Source organism: Paramacrobiotus metropolitanus, unplaced genomic scaffold (assembly GCF_019649055.1).
Source record: "Paramacrobiotus metropolitanus isolate TYO unplaced genomic scaffold, Prichtersi_v1.0 Parri_scaffold0000007, whole genome shotgun sequence".
Taxonomy (NCBI): Eukaryota; Metazoa; Tardigrada; class Eutardigrada; order Parachela; family Macrobiotidae; genus Paramacrobiotus; species Paramacrobiotus metropolitanus.
Window position 1 is genome coordinate 1,383,810 of NW_026570227.1, and position 13,436 is coordinate 1,397,245.

The 13,436-nt window shown below is 46.0% G+C and overlaps 1 protein-coding gene across 1 annotated transcript; it reads right to left on the reverse strand.

Moving 5' to 3' along the window:
- Positions 1-608: 608 nt before the first annotated feature.
- Positions 609-11,102, reverse strand: LOC129582236 (synaptotagmin-16-like). The gene is made up of 7 exons (XM_055473703.1): positions 10,798-11,102; positions 8,242-8,585; positions 4,765-5,010; positions 3,621-3,967; positions 2,394-2,837; positions 1,452-1,766; positions 609-916 (listed from the first exon to the last, which is right to left on the reverse strand). The coding sequence occupies exons 1-7, from the start codon at positions 10,824-10,826 to the stop codon at positions 722-724; spliced, it is 1,920 nt and encodes a 639-aa protein (XP_055329678.1). The 5' UTR covers positions 10,827-11,102; the 3' UTR covers positions 609-721.
- Between the last annotated feature and the right edge of the window lie 2,334 nt (positions 11,103-13,436).

Consider the following 13,436-nt stretch of genomic DNA (forward strand, 5'->3'; position numbering starts at 1 on the left):
TCACGTTTGTCGCTGCGGGAAAAGCCGGTGCAGCCGAGCGGCGATTGTAGCGTGTATGACATGAAATTGTGCATTCACGTGCGCCCACTCAGCTGTGCGGCAAGTGGCGCCCGATGACGTCAACTGTATTGTATCGTTGCGCGTCGACACGTGTCACAACAACCGGATGCCACAATACTTAAAAGGAAGGCACTTAAGCCCGACAGCCAGGTGGACAACACTCTGACGTCAGCGCCGTGACGCCCGTCCGGGCCTTCGCGTGTCGCCGCACGTGTCTTTCTCGTTTGCGTTTGCCCGCATTTGTACGTTTCAAGACATGGTGAAAAAATTCTGGAAGATGAAAAAATTCTGGAAGAACCTGAGATTTGGCTAACAAATGTGTTTGTAAGGGAGTGGGTGTACTGAGTTGTGGTGTCTAAATACGCTACTGTATTCTGGTTTAAAGCTTGATCTGAAATACTGTGTATTCTGGAGAATTGTTGTTGTTGTGAGTTCTACTGCCTCGAATTGGGCTCTCGCCCTGAATGTGTGCGGACGTTAAAACATTAAACCTTAAACCTTTATCGCTTTTATTGTGTAATCCGTCTAGCAATTCATTTCAGTAGAGAATACTCGGGGTTTAATACAGGTTTCTCGGGGAATGCGTGTGCGAAAGCCGTGTGAATAAAAAACAGTGATTAGCACGATTATCAAGAGAAAGGGGGTGTTTTTGATTGAAAGGTCAGGAGGTGGTCAGCGCGTGCCAGCGGCACACTTGGTCGTGGGTCAGCTGGAAATCCCGCCAGTGAGCGTTGCCGTCGCGCGACGTGTTGTTGTAGCCCATGGCCAGCCAGCCCAGCAGCTGTTTGCGCTTCATACTGCGCCGCATGTACACACTGCAGAGCAGCGTCACATCCGACAACTGGAACAGGGCCACCTAAAACAGATTTAATGCATATACAGGTACCTGCTCACTGATTCTTAGGTTTCTTAGATTTCTTAGGTTTCTCAGATTAAGTAATGCGGTACCTCAACGTTCCCATTATTTTAAATTCGACCAAAATAATTAAATCGTGTTTCGATTCATATAAGATGAATAACAGCCGTACTTTGCGATTGCTTTATTCGGCTAGTTGTTTCGGAAACGGCTCGGTTTACCGTTTACATAAGTACTCATTACTCAGCAATGCATTAATTAGTTGATCTAATGTAAATTTTAATGAGATAAATTTATAATATAAGATAAACTGATTAATATACATAATATAAATTTGTACAAGATGAATAATTTCGCGATATGTGTTATGGGTACAATCCCCGAGCAGGATAGCATTGAAGAAGTGTTTTTGCTTTAAAATTCGTTTGTTTTAGTACTCATTTTGGACTTACATGTGATACCCATTAAAGGTCAATGGGAAAAATAATTTTTTTTCCGATTATAGGCATTTAAACGGTAGCTGAATAGCGCTTACCGGGAAAAGAAAGGTCTCCCGGAAAATCGGGTTAGGCTGGGCACGGCGGACGGAGGTCTTGGCGCGGGAGATCTCCTGGCCGTTGGAGGAGAGCAGACTCAGTTTGATATAGGTGTCCACGGGACGGTTGACGCTGGGACTGCGGAACCGCGAGCCCTTGATGACCTCCACTTTCAGGTGGCCGGTGATGTCGTTGAAGGACAGTCCCAGCAGAAGCTCCGGCGCCGACGAGCTCAACGGCATGGACTGCGCCGATAGGGTGCTGTCGCTGCGAGATAGACTGCGCAGTTCACTGCCGGTCGATGACGAGTCGAACTGTATTAAGGAGAGAGGAGATTTCATTAGCCGGTTCAATGGAGATATAATGCCGGTAGAATACGTGGTTATGATTAAATCATTTATTGGAAGCCGGCTTAATCAGTGTCGTATGACGGATTGTGTGTTTCGTTAGGGATATAAACGGGAAATTAAGGGGTATATTAGTGTATTAGTATATTGGTATATATGCGGTCTTTCCACTCGAGCGTATGGCGATTACGTCCGCCCGACTGCCTCACCAAAGCGCCTTATACGTACAGTCCATACATAGAATACATTATACCATTATATATATTCGTATGTATATACCAGCTCCATACATATGTTTTCGTATGTATTCGTATATAGACTATTCGTATATACATTCGTATATATTCGCCTTAAATATGTACACATTCGTATGTATAGTGTATGTATATATGTACGTATCATGTATTCGTACACCTTGTATGTACACATTCGTATGCGATGTTCCCTTATATCGGTATACACTTTCTATAAGCGGAGTACGTGCTTCGTTGCGGATGTAAGCGGGAAATGAATGAGGGATTACATTGGTGTCTTAGTATATATGCGGTCTTCCCACTCGAGCGTATGGCGATTACATCCGCCCGACTGCCTCACCAAGAGCGCTTTCCGCGGCTCCAACGTCAGCCACATCATGGTGTCCAGGTCAAGATTGATGCTGCCCAGCGCCACGATGGACTCCCCAATCAGCTGGCCGCGCACCAGCTTCTCGTACATGTACAGGCGGATGCGCAGCGCCATGCCGTGGACGTCGTCCGGCGGGATGTTCTTCATGTGGAAGCATTCGTGGAATTTAGGCTGCTTGCCGGGGCGCACTTTGGTCTTGAAGCGGAGCCGTTTGGCCGGCAGCAGGCACAGTTTGATCTGCAGGCCGGCATGCGCCACACTGCCCACATTGGCCGCCTGCACCACCGTGACGAAGAGCGTCTTCTTCAGGGGGTCGTAGAAGAAGGACACCTCCACGCTGCCGCACACCGGCACCATCTGCGGTCCGCTGCCGGCGCTCAGCTGGCTCAGGCCGCTTGCCGAATAAGGCATATCCTAGATACACACACTCTATAATTACAGGTATGCATAATATTCAGTACATGTAACGAAAGTTATAGCTTCACAGTTTACAAAGGTCAGCGATAGGAATATTTCAGGCAAATACATAATGTTATTTTTATTTATTATTTTAATTTTTAAGAGCGTAAACATGTAGCCAGAGTTGTGCCACTGCCAAAGCAACTAAACTCCGCTTTACTGATTTAGTAAATATCAAAACATTAGAAGTTTTTACAAATTAACGCAATCTGAAAGTTAGAGAAACATGGGTTACAGAACAAATTTACGATTGATTCGGAATAATTTTTAAAAATTATTTAAAAATTGCAGTAATCGGTGGAATATTAAAAGTCACAATTTTGTTAATAATTATATATGTAAGAAATTTAGATAATAATTTAATATGTTCGTTATAGTGTAAAAGAAGTTCTGTACTCGTAACAGAAGATGTAAGTAACAACAGTCTGTTTCGGATTAGGCTGTAAAAAAAACTACTCTAGCGTGTATAGCAGATATTTGTGATTCAGCGAATCTGGGTGATGAAGCCCACCAAAAGCAAAGCTATCACGCGCCACTGGATAGCGCTTAAACCGATCAGCAGTTTAAAGCGTTGAAAAAACAAGCCTAAATCGCTAGAAAACGACGGCAATTATAAATCTATCGATTACGCCGCGCCGGCATCGTATTGAGCAATCGCGTCGAGTCAACATGATCAGCCCGCTATAGAAAACCGCCGGCGCGATGATAAACATCGGCCATGTATACAAGCCCACTCACACTACTTCCTTCCGCAAAGGAAATGGAGAAATCGGACGGTAATGGATGATCATTGAGGAGCGTGTGCGCCTGCCGCTGCTCCTCCACGAAGCGGCGCTGGCGGCGCTCGCGACTGCTGTTGGGCGGCGGAGGGGCTGCCGTGGCGGCGGCACTGCTGCCGACGGCCTCCAGATCCTCCTCTTCGACGACGTAGTTCTGGCTGGACATGGCGTCGTAGTCCTGCTCCTGCTCGTCGCTCTGGATGGGCGACGGGATGTCCAGGGCGGAGGCGTTGCTGCTGCCCACCGTCTCTTGGCGCTGCAGTCGCGGCCGCTCCGTCGGCAGCGTGCCGTTCCGCATCTTCCGCTCTGAAAGGTCAAGAATGTAGCCAAAGTTGTGTTACTGCCAAAGCACCTAAACTCCGCTTAACTGATTTAGTAAAATTTACAACAGCAACGCCGATAATCATGATGTAAGCGCGGGTGATGTGACTTGCTAGAAAAAAAGCCGGTAATCGAAATCTTTGTACTAACAATAAAAAAATAAAGATAAATAAAAAATAAATATAAATATAGTATAAATATAAAATATAAAAAAATAAAAAATATAAATAAAAATAATATAAATATAAAAATTAATATAATAAAAAAATTAAATAAATATAAATATAAATAAATAATATAAATATAAATATTAAGAAGCATCAATATGTCTACATGCATATATAAATGTACAGATATATACGAGTACAACACAAAAATATGTTGTACGGATAGATGTCTATGAATAAATTTGTTAGTGTACGTGCTACAAGCGCATATAAGTACGTCTGCTTTGAAATTTTTACAATGAGCCAAAATCAAGACCGTCAAAGCCACCAAGCTCTGGTTTACTGATTTAGTAAAAATGGACGGAAGTAGTGATATTTCACGGTAGGGCGGTAGTGAACTAGTGATATTTTACTGCCGCACTGCTGCTCCCACTTATGACGGAACTCTCGTGCCTTATGTACCGTATATAGAAAACACAAGTATAGCTGTTGTAGGTGTAGCTGTACTTACGTAGATATAAATATGCTTGTATACTTCTACATAATAATTATATGAGTGTAATAATAACGCGATGCCAGCGTCTGGATCGATAACGATAGTTAAATAATCCTTACCGGTACGATGGCGCTGGTCCTTGTGCTTGGAGCGCCACTTGGAGCGGCGCAGCCGCGGACTCTTAAGGCCGCCCATCTCGCCGGTCCCATCGGCCGTGCCCGGGTCTCCTCCTCCGCCACCGCCGCCCGGTGAGTGCTCCTCCTGGTGCGACTGCAGACAGCGCACGATGAGATTGTGCGGGTCGGCGTTGTCGCTGTCGCTGGAGGAGTTGGAGGCGTCCTGGCTGTGGTAGGAGAAGGCCTTTCCTAATCAACCCATTCAAGCATTCCACTTAAAGCGCTCAATACGATAGTACTTACGTGCCACAGATGTTCCCCATTCGGCATATACAGATAAATGCGCAATACATTCACTACAAATTTCACTGCCGATGGTTATTCAAATATTTTACCGCATCGTAGAATAAAAACCGGCGCGTAATTAAGTGCGAGCGCTGCTGAATTATGGTTCAGAATTTAACTAGCACAAAAACACGATTAAATGAATTACCGTACTTTGCAAACCGAACCTTGTCATCTGAATAATAAACTGCTAAGTATCTAAACCGAACCGTTTTCGAAAGAACTACTCGTAGCCGAATAAAGCAATCGCAAAGTACGACTTTGATTTTATTCAAGTAAAATACAGCCAGACTTCGAAGCATGGTTATTATACTCGCAAACTGCGCCGTTTCGCTAAAAAGCTGCGCAGATAAATTGGATAAAATCTTCATTAAATTAGCCAGCGCTGTTTGATCGGGAAATGCCATTTTCTAAATTTAATTAAATTTTCTAATTTCGCTGTTTATGAGAATTATTGCGGTTTTAATTGGGAGCCCTGCTAAACAAGGAATTCGCAGCAATCAAAAGGCACCTACATCCATGTCATGCGCCGGAATTTCCGGTTAATTAGCCACATGTTATATAAGCCCGCCGTCATCATGTCTCCCTTATAAATTTATTTCCGAAATCAGCCTAATATTAATTTAATGTCTGGTTTATATAACAAATTGAAATTTTCTCCACATCCAGTTTGTTCCTATGCTTATTCAACACTGCGCGAAATGCGCAATTGGTCTAACGCGATCTTATGAAGAAATTAACACTGCGGCAGATTCTACCGAGAATTTTAACCAAAGGTGAACAGACGGTAATTACTCGGTTATTTTTGGCTTGGAGAATTAATTACGAATTCGCTATTGGAATTTTGAATCATTTTAATTAGCTTCTACCAGCGCCGGCTTGTTGTTATGTGAACTGGCTATGGCCGAATAAAACCATTTTTTCAGGAATTAAATCTGCATTCGGGAGTGAAATTAACGCACACTACAGCGGTTATGTATACATAGGTAATAAAATGTGCGCTGGAGCGCGCATAATCGGCATCCGGGCGCGCATGGGGATCGGCCCCGGTCGTGGTGGAAAAAGCCCGGCTTGACGGGCCGCCATTAGGGCCCCGCTGCGGCCTCCTGATCGGCCGGGATTACCCGGCATATACGTGTATCCACCCGTGCAGCACGGCCGGGAGAGTGGGTAATTAGCGGGCCGGAAATGTCACAATAGCAGCTAACGCGGCGCCACGGTCCCCCCGATTCGCCATTAATCGCGGCAGTGGCGCTGACAGGTTAACGCGGCTAATCACTCAAACACCCGCCACGCAACGCCAGGTTATGGCCCGGGTTGGAACTATAGAGTAAGCGTTGAAGCATCGATTGGCACTTGGCCCGGGTCCGCGGCCACTTTGCAGCCCACTTGGCCGAGGCCGAATGGGCGCTCTTCGAGGCCTCGATAAAATAATTAACGCGCCGCGATCGATGCCGGTATTGATCGCGAAAGGTCACTGGTCAACAGGCGCTCGCGGACGCTGATTAAAAAAAAACTAGAAGTTTCGTTTTAACGCATACTGCGCAAAACAAACACTTCTCTGTTCGAGCCCAGTGCCGGCGATTTTTACGCATCAGATGGGTTCTAATAAACTCAATTTTGTTATTAACTCTTCGCATTTTGCGACTAGGCCTGGGAGCGCAGACGCGTTGGGAACGGATGCAGCCTCACTACAGACAGAAATACAGACATAAATGCACTTCACCGGTCAGTTTCGCTTCCGAAGCCACATTGCAAAAGTTAACGCTAGCTCGAACCGGCAAACCTACTATTTTGTCTCGACGGGGTATTTAAAAATGCAACGTAAATCGAACATGAAAATGTAATATTAATATTATTGATATTAATTATTAAAAAATTGATTTAATGTTATTTTTTTAAACCGCGCGGACACACTGGCCGATTTCCAGATTTTTGTTAGCCCTAAAATTGTATGACGTGAGATGGATGGGCAGGCGGGGTGTAATGGCCGGCCGGGGGCGGTCGCCGGGTCGGGTGGCGATTTGTCACTTGTCAGGCGTTTCCGCTGCGTGTCAGCGCGCGTCGTTCCCCCTTTTGGTGACAATAGCCCACCGTTGCTGGCGTTTAACCGGAAAGGCCCATTAAATCTTGCCAGATTCTTGGCGCGGGCGGCACTCATTCAGCCAGGCAGTCAGCTGAGGCTAGGCCCGGCGCACTTTTCACCTATAGTTGTTGCAATTTCGCCGTATATATGCACTGCGAACTGTGCCCTTCCCTGCACGCGCGCGTGATCGATGGGAAGGTTGCCGGCGTAATCAGTGCAATTAGTTCAGGCCGGGCTATTGTGTTCCGCGGCCGCGATGAATGCTTATGCAATCACAGCCGGCCTATCCATTAAAAATAACGAGCCGCCTACCTTGCCGAAGAAAGTCCCGCAATAAAAGAAAATTAATGGGGTCTTTTATTTCCACCGTTAAACATTTCGAATGTGCCTTTTTTAATCGCCGCAAATTCCTGCTCCATGTTTTTCCGGTAAAACCATAAATAAAGAGCCAGTTTGAATTTAAATTGCGCAGTCAGGAGCTCCAGGAAAATATTCTTAAGTTGAACTACAGATAGAAGTATAGAAACAGGGAACCGTAATTAGTTGAGAACTGTATTGATTTACGGGCTTTTTAGTTGGCGTGCCGTACCGGCTTTTACATACACATCCTCACAGATTTATTTGCCTAACAATTACTGGAAATTACTTATTATCGACCGTAGCCGGTTTCGATTTGAAGGTTCGTCTAGCGGTGTAAATATTCGCCGGTTCGGTTATCCGTCGTATATATAGCGTATGAAAATTGCGGAGAATGCGTGCAGAGGTTCATGTAAATTTGCAAAAGATATCATTATTATTATTTAACTTATTCGGCAAAAGGTTAATTCAACGAACACGCCTGCGCTGGTTTTGCACTACTTAAAATGATTTGAATTTAAACATTGAAAAAACAACCAAAATCGTTTGCAGTGTCCGACGTCGTAAAAACAAAATGAAAAATTGACCAGAAAAATATTTTAGTGGTCTGATACCTGGAGTAATGGAGTTTGGATACTGTAGTTCGATAATAATAATAATGATAATAATAATAATAATTAAGACGGACTTACCCCATCGAGGCTTGGGTACGGCAAGGCACTGTAGCGCCCCGGAGGCGGTTGGCACGGCCACGACGGCGGTATCGCTGGCGGACGCCGCCGGCAGCACTCCGGCCGGCGGCAGCGGGGACGGGGGCGCGGCGCCTGGGCCGTCCGGGGCCGGTGGGGGCGGGGCCGCGACATCCGGAAAGTAGAAGACACGCTCGGACAGCAAGACAAAGACGATGGTGGCCACCACCAGCACCACCAGACTCCAGAAGACGCCGTTGACCAGCAGGAAGTACAGCTGCCACACGAGCCACAACACCAGCTGCAACATGGAGGGCGGACAACGCGGGGACGATGGCGCCGTCAGCCTGTGTGATGAGATAACAACGTGATCATGACGGCGTGGAGGCATTTAGCCGGAAACGCATAACAGCGGCTATAACGCCCAATTAATGGCCCATGTAATGCCCATCAACTGCCATTTCCGCTCGGGGCCCATTTAGCTACACCCGGCGTCTGACCACGGCCGGGACGCCGGTCCGCCGCAGATGCCCGATCCCCGGCGCTCCATCAAGCCCACAGTAAATGAGCAATTTATCGATCGGTGCCGGCAGGCAGCGCGGCTGATTGTATATATACAGTATAGTCGCATATACAGTGTAGGACTAAAAAAAGTCGATGCTTCGTTTTAACGCATACTGCGCAAACAAACGCTTCTCTGTTCGAACCCAGTGCCGGCGATTTATGCGCATTGAACGTGTTCTTGTTGCACACTGTTTGCTGTTTTATTATTCAATTTTGGAACCGCGAACCGACCGGCCGAATTTCCACTTTTTTAAGGGAAACGGCCCGGTACGTGGCGTCAAAAATGGGATACAAACACTAAAACTTTCGCTTTCGCGCCATTTTCCTTAAAACATTAATCAACTTTTTTCCCGTTTTACCCATAAAACCGGTTCGCATGGAAAACCCGGTCTCCCCTGTGTGCGCTTTGTTTGAACACAGAATCACTTGGTTGCGCTTGAAGTGAAAACTTTCTGCCGGAAACAGAATATTGTCCTGATTTGTACCCGGCATCGATCGTTATATACGCATGTCTATCGGCATTTTGATTAGTATACACGGCACAACCGTTCTTTGTTGCCCGGTTAGCATAATCTCCACTCCTGACCTCATCGCTGATCTGTTGCGCTTGTTTAGACAACAACCGGCGCAATTGTGTATCAATGGAAACGATACAACATGACTCTGACAATCGCCAGTGTAATTGGAGATGATCGGGCCAGTGTGTGTATGCGCGATGAGGCTAAGCGCCAGCTCGACACACAGGACGAACGACAAGCGCCGGGGTCATGTTTGTTGATTTATGATGCTTTATTTAATTATGCGTGATACAACGTATCGACCCGGCTGGGGCTGCCTCTTCTCCCATCGTTTTGTCCCTGTACAATAACACAAACTCCCAATGTAAACGTATGGACAGATAGGCCGGCAACGCGCACGACGGAAAATCAATGCCGCATGAAGAAAACGGATCTATATACGTATATGCGGGAGAGTTGTTAGTGGCGTGTTTAAGGGAGAAAAAACCGGTCGCTATTACTTAGGCGGCGAGTGGAAGATGAACGGCTAATTCCGGCGCCCGGATCCCCGTGCTCCGAACCGTCTCATTAATCCCCGATAAAAAGCAATTTCTCCATGTTGCCGCGCCGCCGGCGGACGACGGCGTACAGAGGCAGTGTTGTACAGTTGAGCCAGCGTAAGTACGTTTGCCGGCCTTTTAGCCTGTGCAAACAAGAGGGGGCATTTAAGAGACGGCACGTGCCCCGCATAACCAATGCCGGGACGGCCGCACTGGGAGCGTTTTATATTGGCGCGGCCTCGCCTCTCTCCCGTTCGATCGCGGCCCATTACGCCGGGCGATATTCGATCGCGGGCGCTGTGAGCGATATTGCCGGCTATTAGCGCCGGGATGATTATGCGTCCGCCGGCTGTCGCTCGCGCTTGGGATCTAAGAAACCTAAGAAATCTAAGAAATCCCCGGGATAAACGTCGCGACATGGTCCTTTTTTATCGATTAACACCGGCCACTGCTTATGTATTCGCCGTTTGTCCCTCTAAGAAATTTATAAGAAACTCTAGGGAAAAATGTACTTTTTATCGTCTAGAAATATATTCCCCGGCTGGCTTTCAAGGAAATCTGCGAAATCTCCGCGAAAACGTTCGCGGCTTTGTCGCATACATCGAAAATTGATCAGGGATTTTTATCGCCTGTTTATGTATTCGCCGGTTGTCCCTCTAAGAAATCCGAGAAACCCCGGGAAAAAAGTCGCGGTGTAGTCGTACATATCGGAAATTGATCGGGCTTCTTTATCGCCTGATGACACTTTCACCGGTTGTCGCTCTAAGAAATCTAAGAAACCTAAGAAGTCTAAGAAATCCCCGGGACAAATGTCTATAGATCGGCAAGCGATCAGCGTGATTGCGGTATGGATATATCGATTGCACACACACACTCGGTGTGTGTATATGTATTTAAGACACAAGATAATGTTACCAACGTGGGCCGATGCGTCTTACCTGGTGAATATCGTAAGATGGAGGTTCATTTGCACAGTCGAATCCGATGACAATCCGCAAACATGATCACGGCATCGCGCGTAGCCACAAATTCCCGCCGCATCATAACATCATTAACTACCAAGCTTGTATAGAGGAGAGAGAAAACTATATCTTCCCCGTTTTTCTTCAACTTAATCGGCCGTGGTGATGGAGCATTGTGGCAATTGTGCCGGTTAACGCGAATATAGACAGTGTACGTCGCGATGCCTGTGTATACATGTACAGCGCGATCAGGGAATGTCTGTAAGGGAATGCGTTCTTTAAGAGCGGATATGGCATCTTAAAGAGCGGCTGCACGAGCAGCTGGTCGAACCCGCAGCCGCAGTGAACGGGAAGGGCCTGATCCGGCCCCCCGTGTGCACCGCATCGACCGGCAACGTACGCTACTGTACAGGCTTGTCCCGTAATTTCTAACGCATCAACACAGCGACAGTATACAAATTCACGGGTTGCGCCAAACTCCACACTAGTTACGCTCTATATGCATTTGGTACGGACGATGCCTGCCAAATTTATCGATCTAAATTATAAACTATACTCTGTAAATTACATTTTATATAAATTACATATGCTATATATCCATACAAATTATGAAACACAAACTTTAAATCTTGAGAGGAGTAAATTTGTCGTTGTTTTCGACGCAGTGTACTGAAATGCGGTTAATGCGTCTTCTTGATAAAATTCTTGCTGTTAACCCTAACATTCTCGAAGCCAGTTCTGTATCTGCTTTCAAATTTCTACTCAGATCTGTCGATCTGTCCTAAATGTTTTTATAGCAGAAAATTGTTTTCGTTCAACCAGACTTGAATTCCCTTTGAGGTTGTCTGCTCTTGTGCCGCAATAATAATAATGATAATAATAATAATAATAATCGTGCAGATCGCAAAATGCGCGCAAAACACGTGCTCTCTGTACCGATACGTTAGATATTACGGGACAGGCTTGTACACACCACTGTATTACAGCGCCTAATGATCTTGGCATGCCATTTGATTGACTGCAGTGGTGCATGTTGTTGAATTGCCATCTCGGGCGCTCCTGTCGTGCCCGGCGCAGGGCCGTACACTGGCTGCTGCTCCCCACAGGAAGAAGTCCCGCTGCTGCTGTTGCGGCCGTCCAATAAGCGCCCCGGTTGCGGGCATAAGCTGTGTAGTACACAGATGCTGATCCACTCGCCAGCGCCGGGCTGTTTAATTATTCACGCCGCGACTGCTAGCGGTACACATTCGTATATAGACAACCGCGCTGTACAGGTGCTGTATTCGCTTATCACGGAGCGGTGTAGCGCGGCTGCGCGCGCTGACTGTCCTGGATCGGGATCAGCCTAATCGGCCACTTTATCTCAATTTAGAGCCCTTTTTTACACAGACAATCACGGTAAAGTGGCAGTTAAATGCGCACAGATTGCTCAACAGCACGATTATAGCCCTTAACTGCATATAAAACGTTTAATATACGAGCGTCTTATTAGCCTTTATTACAATATAAAATTACATATAGTGTAATGTATATATTCTATTTTATTGAAACATTTTTATTTGTCAGTTAAATATATTGTTTATTATAGTTTATTACAATACAAACTGGTCATTTATATATATGTCTTTTTTGTTAAAATACTGTTATTTATTATCGATTAAATTTATTGTCAATTATATTTTTATCAAAATATTATTATTTATTAATTAAACTGGTTCTTTTTTAGTACATCCATCGCATCACTGAGAAAGCATAAGAAAGCATAAGAAAACATAAGACAACTCTACAGCATTTAATGCGCGGAAGAAAGGTTACCTTCCTTTCGGGAAAAACATTAACGCTTGTTACGCAACACTTGTCAGCGTTGTTGGCATATATGTCATGCCGCAACACACCGTACAATACATGTGCGTGTATCCGCCGAGATTTGTTGCAGCGGGAAGAAAGGGAGCCGGGGCGGGATGAAAAACGGGACGCGGTTGGGCCGCTGCTTAGTGCGGCGCCCGCGGCACTGTATTCCCCTACACAAACGTTGTATATCCCGGCGATTTAAACGGCCATGCACGCGCCACCACCCGGCACCGACAATTACCGTCCGCGCTGTAGACATGGGGGCGCAATCAGAGCGTGCTCGTACAATATATACCGTGTTGCACAGTGTTATGTGATATTTTCTACTGGTATGTATGCAGCTGCTGCTGCGGATATTGGAGAAACAACAGCCCGAACCAACCGGCATGTAGAGCGATCAGCTGAGGGAGTTTGGTTAAATGTTGTCAGTTTAAACACCCGCACGGTTTGCGGAGGTAGAGTGGGGAAGGGAAAGGGATGCTGGATCGATATGTGCGTATAGTGGCCGTGCCGGCGGGGAAGCAGTGCGCATCGCTTTGTATATGTACGTCGACTTTTCTCAACAACCGATCACTTGCGCTATACTATACTGTGAGCCATGAAACAAAAAACAAGTGGAGCGGCTCTTTTTGTTTCAACGTTTAAGTTTGGAGATTATGCGTGGTAATGCTGTGAGTGTTGTGCACAGTCTCTTCCCATGTTAACTGGGACAAATTCTTCATTTGATCATATTTGTTGTGCGATGCTCGCCTTGGACATACATA